Source organism: Drosophila suzukii, chromosome 2R (assembly GCF_043229965.1).
Source record: "Drosophila suzukii chromosome 2R, CBGP_Dsuzu_IsoJpt1.0, whole genome shotgun sequence".
Lineage (NCBI taxonomy): Eukaryota > Metazoa > Arthropoda > Insecta > Diptera > Drosophilidae > Drosophila > Drosophila suzukii.
In genome coordinates, this window is record NC_092081.1 from 18,704,777 (window position 1) to 18,722,196 (window position 17,420).

Below are 17,420 nucleotides of genomic sequence, written 5' to 3' on the forward strand. Positions count from 1 at the left end.
GCTAGTGGAAAAAAGCTGATTGGTTTGAAGCATTTTTCCAACCCTCTCGCACTCCTTTAAACTGGGTTACGGGTATTTAATAGTCGTGGTCGGTAGGAGGTTGGAAAGATATCCCCTAGAAATTAAACAGATATTAAGCCCCAGCCTTAACTATTTCTTTCCGAGATTTTATCACTGTCAGATTTATTTTCCAATAAATCCATTAAAATATGGGTGTTTTATTGATGCGGTTTTTAAATACATTGAACATTTTTCAGTTGTTGGTAGTACAAAATAGTGAGCACTTGGGGAAATACAAAATCGGGTAAAATGCATTTAAGTAAATGTCTCGAGTTATCGCATCTGCTTGGTTACTTTCTCTCGGCGGATCACGGCTCACTTGTGGAGGTTGTTGAGGAACTCCTTGTGGCGCTGGATGGCCTCCTCGTGCTCCTTGATCTGCTGGTGGTGGAACTCAGCCTGGTGGATCTGGTCGTTCTTCAGGCGATCCAGCTGCTCCCGTTGCTGCAACAAAGCAAATTAAACAGAAGTTCTCGATTAGCAGGTAATGGAAATTTAAGATAGCGAGTCATAAAAAAACTAATTACGGGTTAGCGAATCCCGCCCACCCTTGGAGCGTCTCATCAATAATGGTCTGTCATTATTAGGTATTTAAGAGGCTTTTGCCCAAGCCATTCTAGAGCGTAAACAACTCCACCCTTGGCACCCCCTCCGAGAGCAAATATTTGGTTAAAATTTTTAGCACGAACGAGCTATTCACAAAAGTATATGTAAATGTTGCCTGGCTGACCGAGTGAAGCAGGCAACATAAGCGCAAAACACCGGGGGAAAACCACCTGCCATTGAACCTGAATCAGCATCTATATGTTTCCGTTCTGCCTGCTCGTCTTCAGCTGCCCAGAAAAGCCTGTTTTCAGTCGATAGTTGGCTTTCGATGCGAGACGTCGAAGAAAGTGTTTCTCAGAGATCGGGGTCACCGTATTAAATTACCGCGCATTTCAGGCCGCATCTGGCCAAATATCAACAGAGTTGACACTCTTAATTGTCCGTCAACAAGCCGCGATCCACTCCTCTCTTCAATCGCCGCCAGCGTCTCTCTTCCCATTATCAGGCTGCGGTTGATAAGCAGCTGCCCTTAGTGCGACTAGAACATTTACCATCCGACTCTGCGGCAGAATGGTGCCTCTGCGGATATTGGTGATCGCCTTCTCGCTGACTCTGGCTCAGGGTTATGGCGCCGGAGCTGGTGGACCGCGTCCCGTGCGCACTGTGGAAACGCTGACGCAGTGGCGCCAGCTGGAGTTCGGTTTTCCCACGGCCCAGGATCGGGCGAATGCCCAGGCGGCTGGTAATCTGGTGCCCGAGAATGGAACTCCCATCGATGTCCAACCGCAGTATCTGGCCAATGGGCAAACTAGGCTGTTCACCACCATTCCTAGGTTTGTCACTGGCATTCCCTATACACTGGCCACCGTTTCTGCGACGCAAGGCAGGAATGGTCCTCTAATACAGCCGTATCCCAGTTACGCCTGGCACAATGCAAACGGCGAGGACTGCGAACGGATCACCTCCGCCTTCAGAGTGGCTGTGAGTTGGTTATAATTCAAGATTATAAGAGGAGCTCATTAAGTCCCTTTCAGATCACCGAGTGCAACCAGATGTGGGTCATCGATTCGGGTGTAATTGGCACCACCCAGCACTGTCCACCACAGTTGCTGCAATTTGACCTAAGCACCGATCGCTTGCTGCATCGCTACCGCTTTCCGAATAACACCTACACCCCGAGTGCTTCTCTCTTCATTACTCCAAACGTTCTGGTTCAAGATCCTCCACCCCGGGGAACTTGCAGTCGCACCATGATCTATGTGGCCGATGTGTCTTTTCACGGCCTGGTGGTTTACGACCACCAGGCCCAAACCTCCTGGAGGGCAGAGAACCGCTTCATGTACCCCGATCCGGATAACGGCAAGCACACCATTGCTGGCGAGAGCTTCTTCCTGATGGATGGCCTATTTGCACTCAACAATGACAAGCGCAATCTCTACTTCCATCCCTTGGCCAGTGCGAGTGAGTACGTCGTGCCACTGAGTGCTCTCAACAACCAGGAGAACTGGGCCAATAACCCGGAGGCGTTGCCGGAACAGTTCACCCTGCTGGGCAGGCGGAGGAGCGAGTGCGCCGCTTCCGCCATCGATGGCAGGAACAATGTCTACTGCGTCACCTTCAATCCCATCAAGCTCTTCGTGTGGAACGTAAATTCGCTCTACAATCCCCGAAGTTTTGGCAATTTGCCGGCCAAGTCCGATGAGCTGCAGTTCGTCAGCGGAATGAAGGTGGTGCGAACTCCCGAGGGGCAGGAGGAACTCTGGCTGCTCTCCAATCGCTTCCAGGTGGGATTAATTCAGTAGAGTTATATGTTACCACTAACTGATCTTTGTTCCTTTAGAAAATCTCCGCAGGCACGTTGAATTCCAACGAGGTTAACTTCCGCATTCTGCGTCGCAAGTTGGATGATGTTCAGGGAGGCGTTTTCTTTTCCAACGACGAAGATCTGTCCAATCGGCTTGTGTTTAATTAGTAATTTACTAAATCAACTAAATTAATGCTTGTAAATAATATTGTTGTTGTAGAGTTTATTTTGTTAGAAAGGGGAATTCTAAGAGATTTTTATTACAGCCTATCTCAAATGGTAAATTATACAAACGGGTAGATTCTTACAAACGGAAAGCATTAATATGAATGTGTAAATATTTGTATTTTTATACAACTCAATCCCAGGAATAGCGGGCATTATAACTTCCTCTTAATTTCAAAACCTTTGTCTAAACAATCATAAAATGGCCATATGATATGACTATAAGATTGGATTAATGTGGTGACAAATAATTATCAAGTTTTGTTTACAGATTTAGAAGAAATGATTTTCCTTGAAACGAGATGCACAAATTCTTAGGAAATTAGTTTTTTTGATCAGGTGTTTACTTTAAATTTTTACAAGTTCATTTAAAGAGACTAATTATAACCCAATTTTTAGGTTAAGGCTTGAAAAATGTCTTTTGCGTATTAATTTATGTTGCGTGAGATAATAGTTTTAAAGCTGGATCTCTTTGCAGGAGAACTTTAAATGATTTTACCTCAAAATGGTATTTTGTGAGGTATGCCACCCTTGTGGCAAATGATTTAAATCCAACCCAAAGTTTGGGAATCGGAAACTTTTGGCAGTTGGTTTTTGTTCCACCTTACATCATTTGAAGCTCAGAGTAAAGCTTATTGTTTTGGTTGACGAATCTCTTGCGGCAACCAAATTGAGGCAAAGTTCGGGGTCACTTGTTATCACCAAATGATTAAGCAAGTCTGAAGTTCCAAGCAACAAACTAGCCCCCTTAAATCCCACAGGGTTTTAGATGCTTGATATTGAACGTGATTTCTCGCCATCAAATGACCTTAACTGTTTCGGACATTAGCAACAACATTCGGAACTTGATTGCTAACTAAAATGTATCGACTGAGTAATTGATAGCACTTAATGGGCCGATGAACCGAGCAAACGGACCAAATAGGTGGCGTGCATAATTAACCAACGCCAGCAACTTGTTTTCGGAGGTGGACTCCAGTAAACACACTGCCACGACCGACCAGAATTTCAGTGCACAGAGTGTGGTGTGTGCAATTAAACCAGTTACAAAAAGCTGACCCGCTTAGCCTGCCGAGTGGCTGGCTGGATTAGAAAGACATGGGCCAGCGGCCCGTCGCGCATGCGCAGTATCCGTTTGGACTCTAAGTGGAGCAGTTGGTGCGAAAGTGAAAGGATTACGGCATGCACCGATTGATTGTCTTTGGAGCCTGCTGCTGCTGCTGGCTGGCAGCATCCGGCCAAGCCTTGGAAAGTGTTTTCGGAGCCTATAATCTGGAGCTGGAGTTCCCATCGCCGCAGGAAAGGCAACGAGTGCTGAGCGAAGGCCTCTACGATCCGGGCAGCGTTATTCCCATCGATGTGGATGTTTACTACAAGCGTGAGGATTCCTTTCTACTGCTAACCAAGCAGGTTTAATGCGCTCTTTTCAGATGGCGATGCCACGCCCTCGATATTCGTGACCATTCCGCGCTTCGCCAAGGGTGTGCCCTACTCCCTGGCCTATGTCACCAATGAAATGCGTCCGAACGGAACCCTCCTGCAGGCCTATCCCAGCTACGAGTGGCACAAATCCCACGGTGCTGACTGCAATGGCTTGACTTCCGTTTACCGCACCCAGATCGACGAATGCGGCCGGATGTGGATCCTGGACAGCGGCGAGATCGACTTCATCCAGCACTGTCCGCCGCAGCTGTACGCCATTGACTTGGAGAGTGGGAAAGTAGTGCACCAGTACAAGATGCCCAAGCGGCTGTACAAGGAAGGCGTCAGTCGCTTCGTGACGCCCACCGTGGAGCTGGATGCCCATAACTGCGATGTGGGATTCGTGTACATGGCCGACTCTATTGGCCATGGCATTGTGGTGTACGATGTGGCCGCCCAGCAATCGTGGCGGATCGAGAACAAGTTCACGTACCCCCATCCGGACTTTGGCACCTTCACCATTGCCGGCGAGAGCTTCCAGCTGTGGGATGGCACGGTCTCCACCAGTCTGACGCCCCACGGACTGGGTGGCCGGCGCATGATGTACTTCCACTCGCTGTCCAGCGAATGGCAGATGGCCATTCCGCTGGACGTGATCAACAATGGCAGCAACTGGCGGTTGAATGATGTGAGTGCCGCCCTGGATCAGTTCCAGTTGCTGGGCAAGCGCGGCAGTCAGTGCGTAGGCACGGCCATGAGTGAGTCCGGCTTCTTGATCTGCGGCCTGGTCCAGCCACCGAGCCTCTTGGGCTGGGACATCCGCACTGGCTACAGCCATCAGAATCTGGTGATGCTGGTAGAGGACGAGCAGCGTCTGCAGTTCGCCAGCGGCCTGAAGATTGTTCGGAATCACGAGGGCAAGGAGGAGCTCTGGGTGCTTTCCAATCGGCTGCAGAAAGCCTTTGGAGCGGGTCTGGATTACAAGGAGATCAACTTCCGCATACAGAAGTGCGGTGTTCAGGAGCTGCTCGCCGGAAAACCGTGCTAATCTATGTGCTGCTACTCAATAAAGTTAAAATACGACGGACTTAAAGTTAACTCACCTTCTTGTAGAAGTACTCCTCCTCGCGAGCAGCCTCCAGCTTGCCAAAGGCTCCTCCAGCCTCGCGGATGGAGCCACCGCCGCCGCCTCCCTTGCCGGCTCCACTGCCCAGGTCGCCCACCTGACTGCCGCTCATCTTGGCCAGCCTGTGGAGCGGAAAAAGGGAACTTAGAAGTAGAATCTTCTGGTTGGTTACGCAACATTGAAGCGAAGTCAGCATGGAAAGCACACACACACGCGCGCAAAGTGAAAGCAATTTTGGGTGGGATCGTATTGTTTATCTTATCAGGGGGAATCAAGAAAAATGGAAGTGCGGGGTATACATAACACTTTATGTACACCAGGTGGGATTTAAATACTCTGTTTAATTGTTGTAAGCCAGTTAACAGGTTAGGTACATATGTAGGTAAAATACAGGTAACCACTTACTGGATTCCAGCGGGGTACAGGCGGGATGCACTACGACGTACGACGAACATTCTGGTTGATTTTATTTGGGGAAACTGCAAGTAGAGCAGAGTAAATATCAGTTACAAGAGGTTTAAGCCAATTCCAAAGCGGTCGCCTTCAAAGCCGGAGTCCATTCAACTTTTCAAACAGCCGAGACGCAATAAACGCACAGTTATTTATAGCCGATTCTTTGTTTATTGTTTGCGAAAAATACACCCCGCACTGGCGAGGAATACTTGCCGAATATACAAGTTAATGCCGGAATATTGCGGCGCGGCCGAACTTTACTCACCTTTTTTTTAATTTTATAAAAAAACTTTTTCTGCAGAGTGACCACCGTTACGCACCGTTAGCCGCGAAGCTTAAGAAAAATACTTTTTATAGTATTTTTACTTTTTTAAATATACCAAAAAATTCAAAGGGTCACGTTGAAAAAAAAAAAAGATGGTCTATCGCCTTATTCCCAGTTGGCGGGCAATACGATATTTTCAAAACTGTGCATATGCGGTGGAGGTAGAATAAGTTTATCTCAATGTTGCATTGGCTATTTCTTATCCGCGCAATTTGGAGATGAGGTTAATCTCTTTATAATCCGCAAAATGTAATGTAAGGTATTGCCAAATTGTACCTAAGAACCCGGTAATATTTCAGTTTATCTTCTTAAATCGGAACACAATAAATCGGCTTCTTAATTTTTGCAAATTTCCATACACTTTGTTTATATACACTTCAAATGCGAAATGTATAATTTTATAGCAAAATTTCCAAAAAAGGTTAAGGTAGTGCAGTTCCTTACAGTACACTGTGTTACAAAATGGGACCTGTAACTATTTACGTCAATGGTTGGTCAAAATCTTATTCACCTTGAATCCCCATTTTTAAATGAGTTCGCCAAAAATATTAAATGCAATTAAATAACCCGCAAAATAAAACAAACTCTAACCGCAAGTTAAGCATTTTTCGCATTCAACACACAACTGAATACCCCCATTGAAATATGTGAGTTAATCGATAATGCACAATTTATGATAGCACCGATAGTTTCGTATATCGATTAGGTTCTAGCTTCAGCGACTGCAGAAAATAAATAAAAACTAAACCTCGATTTTGTTCATAAAACTTCGAGTTAAAATTCCAAACATGGCCGATGTAGACGACGGGTCCGAGCTGCTGTTCTTCGACACCTTTTCGCACGAGGAAGTGACGGTAACTAGCCACAGAAGCGTCTACAAGGAGCAGTCTCTAACCTCCGTTCCCCTTCCATGCATAGGACATCAACTTGGACTTGGTGCAGTTCCCCAAGCCGGTGTTCATCACACAGGTGCGCATCATCCCACTGGGCGCCCGTGTGCAGGCGGACTTTCCCGGCGGCGTGCGCCTGGGAGCCACCAATCCCTCAAAGTTCGACCTGGAGTTCTTTGTCAACGATCTGGGAATGCCGGCTGCCTCGGCTTTCGAGAATCTTGGCCTGCTGCGGTACAACCAGAATGACTGCATCCATCTAGACTGCTCGCAGGAGAAGATCGTCACGGACGGACTGGTGCTGCGCGGCTGGTACAGCACCATCACACTGGCCATCTACGGGATATTTACCAACTCGGTGACGGAGCCCATAGCCAGTCCCACGTTGCCCTGCGAGCCTGTGGGCCCGGAGATAAGCAATCTGAGTGGCGAAGTGCTTCTCCAGGAGGACGTGCTCAAGGACGAGTGGCAGGAGCCGATGCAGGCCGAGATGCTGGCCGCCCACAAGGGCAATGTAAGCGACTATGACCCGGAGGATATGGAGTACGGCCTTTCCCGGGATCATTACCATCAGCACGCCGAGGAGCAGGAGCAACGGGAGATGCGGCGTCTGCGCCGCTCCACGCACTCCACGGATCACTCGCCGCCACCACCGAGAAGATCGCATACGCACTCGGAGAGCAACGACAGAGAGTACATCAGATGGTATGTGGTGATCTGATTCCTTTAAAAAATTTAAATTAATCACGGTCCTTTCAGTTCCCGCGATAAGGGCTCCAGAGACTGGTCACGTTCGCCAGAGTACTCTAGCCATCGGTCGCGTCGCAAGCGCTCGGAGAGATCCCGCTCAGATGTGGATGAGCACAAGTGGCCCAGAACCCCGCCCGCATCGATTGACTCTCCGACGCGCCCGCGTTCGCCTGACACCATGGACTACGACGACGACGACTCGCGCTCCCACTACAAGATGCAGTCCTCGCATTACAGGCACTCCTCGGAGTCGCTGCACCGTGGTGATCGAGATCGGGACGATGAGGACCGATCCTGCACGCCGCAAGAGCAGTTCGAGCCCATTCTAAGTGACGACGAGATCATAGGAGACGACGAGGAAGACGATGCAGTTGATGCGGCTGCCATTGCGGAGTACGAGCGGGAATTGGAGGCTGCCGCAGCCGCTGCTCCTCCCGCCATCGATGCTTTCGAGCCTTGGCAGAAACCACTGCTGGTCTACGAAGGGGACATGGCCGCCCACTTTAGCAAGGAGCTGGAAACTCTAAAGCTGCTGTTTAAGAAGCTCGTCCTGCAAACCCGCTGTGAAAATGTGGTTGCCTTCAGTGAGGAGCACGGCGCTAGTGTGGATGAAAGGGAGCAATTTGTGTACTTAGGAGAGCAACTGAACAACCAGTTGGGCTACTTGGCCCAGCACTTCAAAAGGAGAAATTTTGTGCTGCAGCAGTTCTTCGGAAACGATGAGGTTCATCTGCGTCAGGCGGCAAACGTGTTGCAAATCGCCTTGAGTTTCCAGGCGGCCTGCATGCAGCCACAGCCCGCGTTTAAGATTCGGCACATCAAGTTGGGTGCCCGTATGGCCGAGCTGCTGGGCAGCAGCGAGGATCTCTTCCAGCATTTGTTAAAAGAGCACAAGTTTGATATCTTCGAGGCGGTATTCCGGCTTTATCATGAACCCTACATGGCGCTTTCCATTAAACTGCAGCTCCTCAAAGCCGTATACGCTTTGCTAGACACCAGGATGGGCATTGATCACTTCATGGCCTCAAAAGACAACGGCTACCAGATGATTATAGAGTCCATCAAGACTGCCAAGTTGACGAGGACCAAGTACGCACTGCAGGCAATCATTAAGAAACTGCATCTGTGGGAAGGCCTGGAAAGTGTACAAATCTGGTGCCGGCGACTCTTTGTGGACAGAATAATCATACCGGGTAACCGGGACCAAATGGAAGACACAGTGATAACTTGTCAGCAAATAGAGTTCGCCTTCGAGATGCTAATGGATGCACTGTTTTCCAGCCAGTTGAGTTACTTGCAGCCGCGCCGCTTTCTCCCCGTGTCCAAGAAGTTCGAGGTGGTCACCGATCCCACGGCACAACGCAGCTTTGCAAATGCCCTACAGTCATATTTGGGACAGAATTCTCTGGCGGAATCATTGCTAGTCATGTTGGGGAACTGCAAGGAGCTGCCAGCCACCACATATCTGAGCATGCTTGATTTAATGCATACCCTGCTCCGTTCCCATGTGGGCATTGATTACTTTGTGGATGATGCTTTTCCTGTTACCCAGACGATTGTGGCCATATTGCTGGGCTTGGATGAGGTTCCCAGGAATTCTGAGGAAGAGGAGACTAAGCCGGAAAAGTTGGAGCCGGAGGACAAGCTAATGGAAGTCACAAGCGAAGGAGGGGAGGCAGGAGTCGACAAGTCAAGTGTACCAACAACCGATGAGGAAGTGAAGCCTGCTCCAACCTCGGTTCCTGCTTCTGCTCCCGCTTCAGCAACAGTTCCAGCTCCTCAAATGCGACCCAGGCCGATCCTTCGCCCAGTGCTGCCACGACTTGCCAGATTGGGCATCGAAATGTCCTACAAGGTCCAGACACGTTACCACTTAGACGCCATTGTGTACGCAGCTGCGGCTCCTGATTACGATGCCGTCAAGTTGGCTACTCATATGCATGCCATCTACTCGCAAACCTGCGATCCCGCTGGACGACAGCACACCGTCGAGGTGCTAGGCCTGAATAACAATCTGAAGATCTTTATGGATCTGATCAAAAAGGAGCAGCGCCTGCAGACACAGCGACAGCTTAGTTCGCCGGGCACAAAGTATAAGAGCCCGGTGTTGAGCTATGCGGTGGATATGGTGGACGCTTGCGTCCGATATTGCGAGCAGTTGGACTACCTTATCGAGCATGGAGGTGTTATCCTGGAGCTGGCCAAGAACCACGAGACCTTCGAGCCATCGGTGTCGGCAGTGTTGCAGGAGATGTACGTGTATATGAAACCCCTGGAGGCCATAAACGTGTTCGTTTATGATGACATTATGCCGCTGGTAGAGGTGATAGGCCGCTCTTTGGACTACCTTACCACTTTCCCGGGAGATTTGATTATGGCCCTGCGGATTTTGCGATACCTCGCAATCAGCAAACCTGTTGCAGGTCAAAAAGCTCCTCCTGTGACCGAGGAGCTGAAACATCGGTTTGTGGCCCTGCAGCTATATGCAGCGGACGGCGTTCAGCTCTGCATTCAGATTATGGAGCGCTTGTGTGCCTACTTCGAGCAGCCCGGTGCGCATGCTCCCGCCTTGATGACCATCCAGGGAGTGCATTGCTGCCAGATCATGCTCCCCACCTTGCAGATTCTTCGAGAACTGCTGTCCTACGCGATCCTGTGCAGAGATGGCACCTACAAGGATCTCACCGCCATCGATCACCTGGTGAAGGTGTACTACTTGCTCTACTACTATCCCACGCGCTGCCAGGCGGGTCCCGAGGTGGAGCAGTGCAAGATGGAAGTGGTACAGACGCTTCTCGCTTATACCCAGCCGAATGAACAAGACGAGGAGTCGCTGCACAAGTCGCTATGGACGCTGATGATCAGGGAGGTACTCAAAAACGTCGATGGCCCCGCGCACTTTATTCCAGGTGAAGTGAATTTTGATAAATGAGTGAAATTGAAAGTTCCTTCAACTAATATGTTTCATATCCCTTAAAAACAGGACTTAAACTCCTCGCAGAGCTGCTTCCTCTCCCTCTGCCAATGCCACAGCCGCTTTGTGACCAACTGCAGCAGCAGCACAAGCAGCGTCTGATCACCGAGCGGAAACTGTGGTCCGCCCACTTACATCCACAGAGCGGACAGATTGCCAAGCTGGTCGAGGCACTAGCTCCGTCCAGTTTCCCGCAGCTTTCGGAACTGCTGCAGCGAGTTTGCATGCAGCTGTCGGATCTGGCGCCCAACATGACGCTGCTGATCGCCAAGACCATCATGGAGCTCCTGTGCAATGAGTACCAGACATCCAACTGCATTCCGACTACCAATCTGGAACGGCTGCTCCGTTTTTCCACGCGCTTGTGCGCTTTTGCTCCTTTGAAGAGTTCCATGCTGTCCATACTTTCGGGCAAGTTCTGGGATCTGTTCCAGTCGCTACTGGCCCTCAATGAATTCAACGACGTGGTTTCCAATTGCCAGGAGGCGGTTCATCGTATTCTAGATAGTTTCCTTGACTCTGGTATATCGCTGATCTCGCACAAGTCTACGGCGTCGCCAGCTCTAAATCTTTCTGCGGCACTCCCGCCCAAGGAACTTATTCCGCGAATCATCGATGCTGTCTTTAGCAACTTAACCAGTGTGGAGGTCACCCATGGCATATCAATTCTGGCGGTGCGCAACCTAGTCATCCTCACTGAGCACGAGTAAGTTCTGGCTTTCATTGTGTTGTAAATATATCAAAATAATTAAACCTATTCCAACAGCTTCACCTTTTACCATCTGGCGCAGTTGCTAAAACAAAAGATCACCGAATTCCAGGCATGGATGGAGCGTGTAATTCTTCACAATGAAACTGTGGAGTACAACGCCAACATCGAATCTCTAATCCTGCTGCTGCGATCTCTGACTCAAATCGAACCGCCGCCCACCATGTCGGCCATGCCGCATCGCACCCTGAAACTGGGCGCCACGGAGCTGGCCCAGCTGGTGGAGTTCCAGGACATTGAACTGGCCAAGCCACCGGTGCTAAGTCGCATTCTTACCGTCATGGAGAAGCACAAGGCGGTGGCCAACGAGGCGGCGCTGAGCGACCTCAAGCAACTGATTCTGCTGCAGGCCTCCAAGCAGGAGATTCTCGCAGGAACTAGCACTGAGACGCCACCTGAGGGAGAGGGAGAAGCCAATACATCAGCCACTAGCTGTAGTGGATCTCTGACTGTGGAGCCCTACTTGCCCCAGGCCGAGGGCATTGTCACACAGTACGAGGCGCGTCCGATCTTCACGAGATTTTGTGCCACTGCCGAAAACGCTCAGCTCACGGCTCGCTATTGGCTGGATCCGCTGCCCATCGAATTGATCGAGGATATGAACGAGCCGATCTACGAGCGCATTGCCTGCGATCTCACAGACTTGGCCAACGTGTGCCTCAATCCGGATTTGAATGTAGCTGGTGATAGCAAGAGGGTAATAAACTTATCCGGCTCACCGCAATCCAATCGCGAAATGACGCCAACAGCGCCTTGTTTCCGCACTCGTCGAGTGGAAGTGGAACCGGCCACTGGTCGTCCGGAAAAGAAGATGTTCGTTTCGTCGGTTAGAGGTCGTGGTTTTGCTCGTCCTCCACCTTCTAGGGGCGATCTCTTCCGCTCTCGTCCGCCGAACACCTCAAGACCGCCATCCCTGCACGTTGATGACTTCCTGGCGCTGGAAACTTGTGGGGCCCAGCCCACAGGACCCACGGGCTACAACAAGATACCCTCCATGCTGAGGGGCTCCAGAGTTGGACGCAATCGTGGATCCCGCATCTCGGCAGCTGCTGCCTTTAGGTAAAGTTAATCCATATCTTTTGAAAGCCCGGTATCACAGGGAAATTCCACTCTCTTAACAGACAAAAGAAGCTGATGCGCATTGGTTCACCCTCGAGCTGGGCAGACTCCTCCGGATCCTATCGTTCGGGCTCGGACTCGCATTTCAATAGCAGTGACTCCCACTATTCGTCGCCCCACTACAGCGGAAGGCCGCGTGGGCGTGGCCTGCGCTCCAGACCATCCTACCTGAGATAGGAGGAAGTTCAAATCCACTCCAGCCAGGTGGTCGCTAGTTAAGCATATTACTTCCATTATTTAACAATTGCTGATTCTATATTGATCGCTGTATTTTCCCAATTTGTATTTAAGCTTAACGTTAGTTTTCTGTAATTACACTGTGCAAACGGACATCGTGCGACTCCATGGGCAGCTCCTCATTGCTGACTATCTGCTCGTTGAGGGCCAAGGCCATCAGTGAGATCTTCTTGTGCGGATACTTCTCTGCGTGCTGCTTCAGGAACTTGTCGTAGTAACCCATTCCATGGCCCATGCGACCTCCGCAGCGGGTAAATGCCACTCCAGGCACAATGAAGAGATCGATGCCGTGGCCTGCAGTAAAGGAATCTCTGTAAATGAATCTCAGAGGAACTCTTTATAACCCACCGTTGGTCATGGCATCTTCACGTGCCTCCTTAAAGTCCGGCTGCTTGATGTTCCACTTGGTCAAAGGGAGACTTTCGTACTCGTCCATTCCGCGCAGTCGGACCATCTTCATCTTGGTGCCCTCGTACGTGGGCACGAAGACCATCTTCTCCAGGCGAAACATCTCGAGGAGCAGCGCGGTGGTGTCCAGTTCAGAGGTGGTGCTCAGGTAAATGCTCACCCGCTGGGCCTGGCGGAAAATCTCGCTCTGGAGCACCTGGTGTCGTGGGATCGAGCTGATTAGTGATAACCCCAAGACCCCAGCCTGATTTTTACCTTGGCCGTGACTGCCTGGGATTGCCGAGCAATGGTCTCCGCGTCCAGGCACTTGAGTGCATCCTTCATGCGCCCCCTCAGCGCCACTTTGAGAGTATTCTGGATTGTAGCCGCCATTCCTGCCGGTGGAGCTTATACTTCACACTTGTGCGAACCGGTGAGAACTGTTTCCATCTGCCTGTCCAGTCCGGGCATCTGCAGGTCTCGTCTCCGGCGTTCTTATCACTTTCGGTTACACTGCCCCACCGTTATCAGTCGGTGGTTCTGCTTTGCAGCTGGGTTCGTAAACAAATGGAAGGGGAGCAAAATGGAATATGAAGCTATAGGTTTCCAGGGGCTTAACCGAAAGACGATCAGCTGATCAGAGATGGGAGTTACTTAGTATGTTATGTAATTCAGTACCTCATCAAATTTGTGGTACCTACATCTGTATATAAAATGCTATCCACTTGAATCTTAGAATCAATGCAGAGCGAAATCCCCTTAAATGAATTGTAATTTAACCAAATTCTCATTTGGTGAGGCCTTCGGTTAATTGGTACATATATAAATATTTATAATCATTCACTACCATACCATTTTCATTTAACGAACTTATTGCATATAGTATATTTGGAGTAAAACTTTAAGTAAATACAATTCAGACAATATAATCAAGTGATGATTAAAATCGTTAATATTCTATTTAAAAGTGCTTTGAATCATTCACTTCTTAGGAGCCTCGGGTGCCTTGGGTTCCGTCTTCGCTTTTTGATTCTTTAGCTGCTCCTTTTGCTACATAAATATAAGTTTAAGATGTGTATTTATTGAATAATATAATAATATAATTTTGGATTTACCTGCTTGTGGAAGAACTCCTCCTCGCGAGCAGCCTCCATTTTGCCAAAAGATCCCCCAGCCTCTCGAATCGACCCACCTCCGCCGCCCCCCTTGCCGGCTCCACTTCCGAGTTCTCCGATCTGTGACATTTTCAAGTGTCTGCAATGCAATGTTCCGAAATGGTTCTAGAATTCTTATGCAACTTTGCTCCAATTCGTGAAACTTACTGAATCTGCTGCGGATACAAACGCTGACTGAGACGGCGCAGTGTAAACATGTTTGTCTTTTATAGGAACGGTTTATATAGTATAGTTAAGCTATATATAAGGGGGTGATTTGCCGTAGTGATTTCGCCGACTTGTGAAAACAAACTGATGACAATTGGACAAGAGCGTAGCTAAAAATACTTAATGGGGACCAAAATAAATGCTCTTTAGGCAAAGGCAATCGTGTTTTATAGGGACAATTATTTAAATTTCTTATGTACCGAAAGTTAAAGAAAGTATTTTAAATTATTTCCTTTTTTTGTACGCCCCTAAATCAGTCAGCAAAAGGCGCTAAAAAACGACTATTTGAATTTAAATCCAGGACTTTTATTTTTTAAATCTCTTTTGAACTTTGAAACTAACAATTTTATTGCGCAGTGTCATTCGGAAGTATTGGCATGAGGATGTTGCGCCTCTGAAGTAACGAGGGAATGTCAAGTAATGATAAAAACAATTAACTAATTTGTGTTTTGCGGATCTGACTTTAGTTCCAAATCGGTAGCAGTGTTGTTAGCGACCTTTGGGTCCTCTTGAGCGCGATCGTGTAATACTTTTATATCATCTGCGGTCTGAAAATGAAGATAGGGTATTCAAGACTACGAGTTCTGGAAAAAGTACCCACCTCGTTTAGGAAGAACGCCTCCTCGAGTACATTCTTGTGCTTGTTCATGAACGATGAGCTGCCAAGGGAGGCGTGATCCAGCGTCTTCTGGAACTCATCCCAATTGGGCATGTAGTCCACGTGGTCCTTCTTGTCCCGCATCTTGCACATGAGGTTCTGGGTCAGGGAGATAAAGTACTCCTCCTCCTTCAGACCGCCTTGCAGCTTGCCGAGTCCACCGCCCCAGAGGAAGACATTTGGAGGTTTCTTCTCCTCGGAATATTGTTTGTTGGTCATCAACCCGAGCCTTCGTGGATTTCAGCTTGGGAATTATAAGAACGAGTCGACCTAGAGGATGATACTCACGTTTGCTTTAGACCCAGGCTCAGTCTACGCTGCATAAGTCCTGCACAAAACATTTTTGTACACGAAAGTAAGGAATACATACGAAAGGGTTACAGATTTTTTAAAAATGGGTACACAAAACTGGACGATTGAGACTAGTAGACTTATCAGAGCCCAGAAATATTTTGCCACGGTTGCTCTATAAACTATTTAGTGCTATTTTTTCTTGTTTCCTGTTTTGATCATAAAAACGAGACTTTTATTATTTTAATACAGTTAACGAACGCTTTCTAATCAATAATTATGCAAAACTTACTCATAACCAACAAAACGAAACATTATTTTTTATAGTTGACCATGCGAATATTACTTTCGAAGATATTTGCAATTATATAAGCTATTTATTTAGATTTGATGGCGTTTTAAAGACTCTGTAGGGTGCTTCGCAGATTCCTTAGAGTAAAGTCCCATCAAAGTCATAACAGTTTTCCGTACCATTTGCTATAATATAGCACCTCTATTTTAGCATGTTAAAAAATACATCTTTAATTTAATATGATTTACATTTATTTCTATTTACATAAATGTACTTTTTATTTGTTATTGCATTAGTACTGTTATTAATTTTTTGAACAGATTCGGTTTATTAGACACTTTTTTGTTTCTTCGTTCCAGGTGTCACAAAGTCTATTACAAGTTGCCTTGGGGGGCTGCGCTAAGGACAGTCCCATCAGAGTCAAAAAAGTTAAGCAGCAGACTTTCAAGTTCATTTTTGCAATAATAGTTATAGATTATTAAATGAGCTGAGATCCATTTCTCAAGGGCTACCTTGAAAACAGTGACTAATTCATTTTGTTGGGTTAATTAGTTACAATTAATTCAGTTAATACGATCTTTTTTTGAAGATGTTTGCAATAATATAGGATCCATTAAATGGCACTTTCAACATAAATAAATATATGTTAATTGTACAGTGTACAAAATTATCCTGGTTTACTTTTTCAATTTTATAAGGGTAATAAAAGTTGTATTACACAAATTATTATTTATACTTTAAGTCAAAAATATAATCTGTGGATTAGTGAATTAAATATCCTTATTTAAAAAACCAAAAAAAGATATAAAACATACAAACAAAAAGATGTGTTGTTATCGGGTTTTTTTTTTCTAAAGGGAAACAAAGAAAATACAAATTGTGTTTAAAATTATTTTCTGTAACAAGATGTGATGTTCCAACACTTTTTTGATACTTCGCTCCAGATTTGACACCTTTATACCCGAAGCCTGTAGACTTCGCCGAAGAAGAAAGACCAATAAAAGTAAAAATAGTTATGAAAAAACTTCATCCTTGTATAATTTCATTTTTAAAATATTTTTACCTTATTAACATGGTAAAAACAGACACGTTTTTGTACTCTCTTCCCAGCGACGACAATGTCCTTTACAAGTTTCCTTTGTTCGGCTTGCCGAACAGAGTCCTATTATTGTCAAAAAAGCTATGCAGAAAACTTTTAGATTCATTGTTTAAGCTTAGGATATAGATTCTAGAATATAACTTTAGCAGAGGGATTATACACTTACTAAAACGATATCTAATTGATTTTCTTTGGTCAATTTTAGCATCCAACACAGTTATATTACTTAAATTAAATGTCAACCCTATTCAACCCTATGACTGAAAATATGTTTAAAATTATTTTCTGCAACAAGATGTGATGTTCCAACACTTTTTTGATACTTCGCTTTAGATTTGACACCTTTTATACCCAAAGCCTGTGGGCCTCGCCGAAGAAGAAAGACCCATAAAAGTAAAAAAAGTTATGAAAAAACTTCATCCCTGTATAATTTAATTTTTATAACTTTTTTTACATTTTAAATTAGACACACACGTTTTTGTACTCTCTTCCCAGCGGCGACAAGGTCTATTACAAGTTTCCTTTGAGAGGCTTGCCAAACAAAGTCCTGTTATTGTCAAAAAAGTTATGCAGAAAACTTTCAGATTCATTGTTTAAGCTTCGGATCTAGA

The 17,420-nt window shown here is 46.9% G+C and overlaps 7 protein-coding genes and 1 long non-coding RNA gene across 9 annotated transcripts; 3 read left to right on the forward strand and 5 right to left on the reverse strand.

The window, feature by feature from the left end:
* Nucleotides 1-182: 182 nt before the first annotated feature.
* Nucleotides 183-5,800, reverse strand: LOC108009036 (ATPase inhibitor A, mitochondrial). Of its 2 annotated transcripts, XM_070994590.1 has the most exons (4): nt 5,780-5,800; nt 5,589-5,662; nt 5,161-5,305; nt 183-504 (listed from the first exon to the last, which is right to left on the reverse strand). In XM_070994590.1, exons 2-4 carry the CDS (start codon nt 5,636-5,638, stop codon nt 376-378), a joined length of 324 nt encoding a protein of 107 aa, XP_070850691.1. In that variant the 5' UTR covers nt 5,639-5,662; nt 5,780-5,800; the 3' UTR covers nt 183-375. The 2 variants fall into 2 exon arrangements, with proteins under 2 accessions (XP_070850691.1, XP_070850692.1); XM_070994591.1 differs by lacking the exons at nt 5,589-5,662; nt 5,780-5,800 and adding an exon at nt 5,483-5,500.
* Nucleotides 663-2,616, forward strand: LOC108009033 (dopaminechrome tautomerase). Its single transcript, XM_017073006.4, has 3 exons — nt 663-1,587; nt 1,641-2,390; nt 2,447-2,616. Exons 1-3 carry the CDS (start codon nt 1,177-1,179, stop codon nt 2,576-2,578), a joined length of 1,293 nt encoding a protein of 430 aa, XP_016928495.2. The 5' UTR covers nt 663-1,176; the 3' UTR covers nt 2,579-2,616.
* yellow-d2 (L-dopachrome tautomerase yellow-d2) lies at nt 3,422-5,144 on the forward strand. Its single transcript, XM_017073009.4, has 2 exons — nt 3,422-4,013; nt 4,066-5,144. The coding sequence occupies exons 1-2, from the start codon at nt 3,818-3,820 to the stop codon at nt 5,103-5,105; spliced, it is 1,236 nt and encodes a 411-aa protein (XP_016928498.2). The 5' UTR covers nt 3,422-3,817; the 3' UTR covers nt 5,106-5,144.
* An 849-nt stretch (nt 5,801-6,649) lies between the features above and the next one.
* On the forward strand, nt 6,650-12,793 carry vir (VIR_N domain-containing protein). Its single transcript, XM_017074214.4, has 6 exons — nt 6,650-6,815; nt 6,880-7,556; nt 7,611-10,510; nt 10,585-11,281; nt 11,342-12,403; nt 12,466-12,793. The coding sequence occupies exons 1-6, from the start codon at nt 6,750-6,752 to the stop codon at nt 12,638-12,640; spliced, it is 5,577 nt and encodes a 1,858-aa protein (XP_016929703.2). The 5' UTR covers nt 6,650-6,749; the 3' UTR covers nt 12,641-12,793.
* Mthfs (methenyltetrahydrofolate synthetase) lies at nt 12,715-13,690 on the reverse strand. Its single transcript, XM_017074215.4, has 3 exons — nt 13,364-13,690; nt 13,049-13,304; nt 12,715-12,994 (listed from the first exon to the last, which is right to left on the reverse strand). Exons 1-3 carry the CDS (start codon nt 13,478-13,480, stop codon nt 12,762-12,764), a joined length of 606 nt encoding a protein of 201 aa, XP_016929704.2. The 5' UTR covers nt 13,481-13,690; the 3' UTR covers nt 12,715-12,761.
* A 251-nt stretch (nt 13,691-13,941) lies between these two features.
* LOC108008792 (ATPase inhibitor A, mitochondrial) lies at nt 13,942-14,568 on the reverse strand. The gene is made up of 3 exons (XM_017072689.4): nt 14,410-14,568; nt 14,203-14,341; nt 13,942-14,137 (listed from the first exon to the last, which is right to left on the reverse strand). Exons 1-3 carry the CDS (start codon nt 14,457-14,459, stop codon nt 14,069-14,071), a joined length of 258 nt encoding a protein of 85 aa, XP_016928178.2. The 5' UTR covers nt 14,460-14,568; the 3' UTR covers nt 13,942-14,068.
* A 185-nt stretch (nt 14,569-14,753) lies between these two features.
* Nucleotides 14,754-15,584, reverse strand: LOC108008848 (uncharacterized). Its single transcript, XM_017072754.4, has 3 exons — nt 15,416-15,584; nt 15,071-15,356; nt 14,754-15,017 (listed from the first exon to the last, which is right to left on the reverse strand). Exons 1-3 carry the CDS (start codon nt 15,493-15,495, stop codon nt 14,907-14,909), a joined length of 477 nt encoding a protein of 158 aa, XP_016928243.2. The 5' UTR covers nt 15,496-15,584; the 3' UTR covers nt 14,754-14,906.
* A 354-nt stretch (nt 15,585-15,938) lies between these two features.
* On the reverse strand, nt 15,939-17,015 carry LOC139352463 (uncharacterized). The gene is made up of 2 exons (XR_011603661.1): nt 16,774-17,015; nt 15,939-16,678 (listed from the first exon to the last, which is right to left on the reverse strand). It is a non-coding gene; the product is annotated as an uncharacterized lncRNA (long non-coding RNA).
* Between the last annotated feature and the right edge of the window lie 405 nt (nt 17,016-17,420).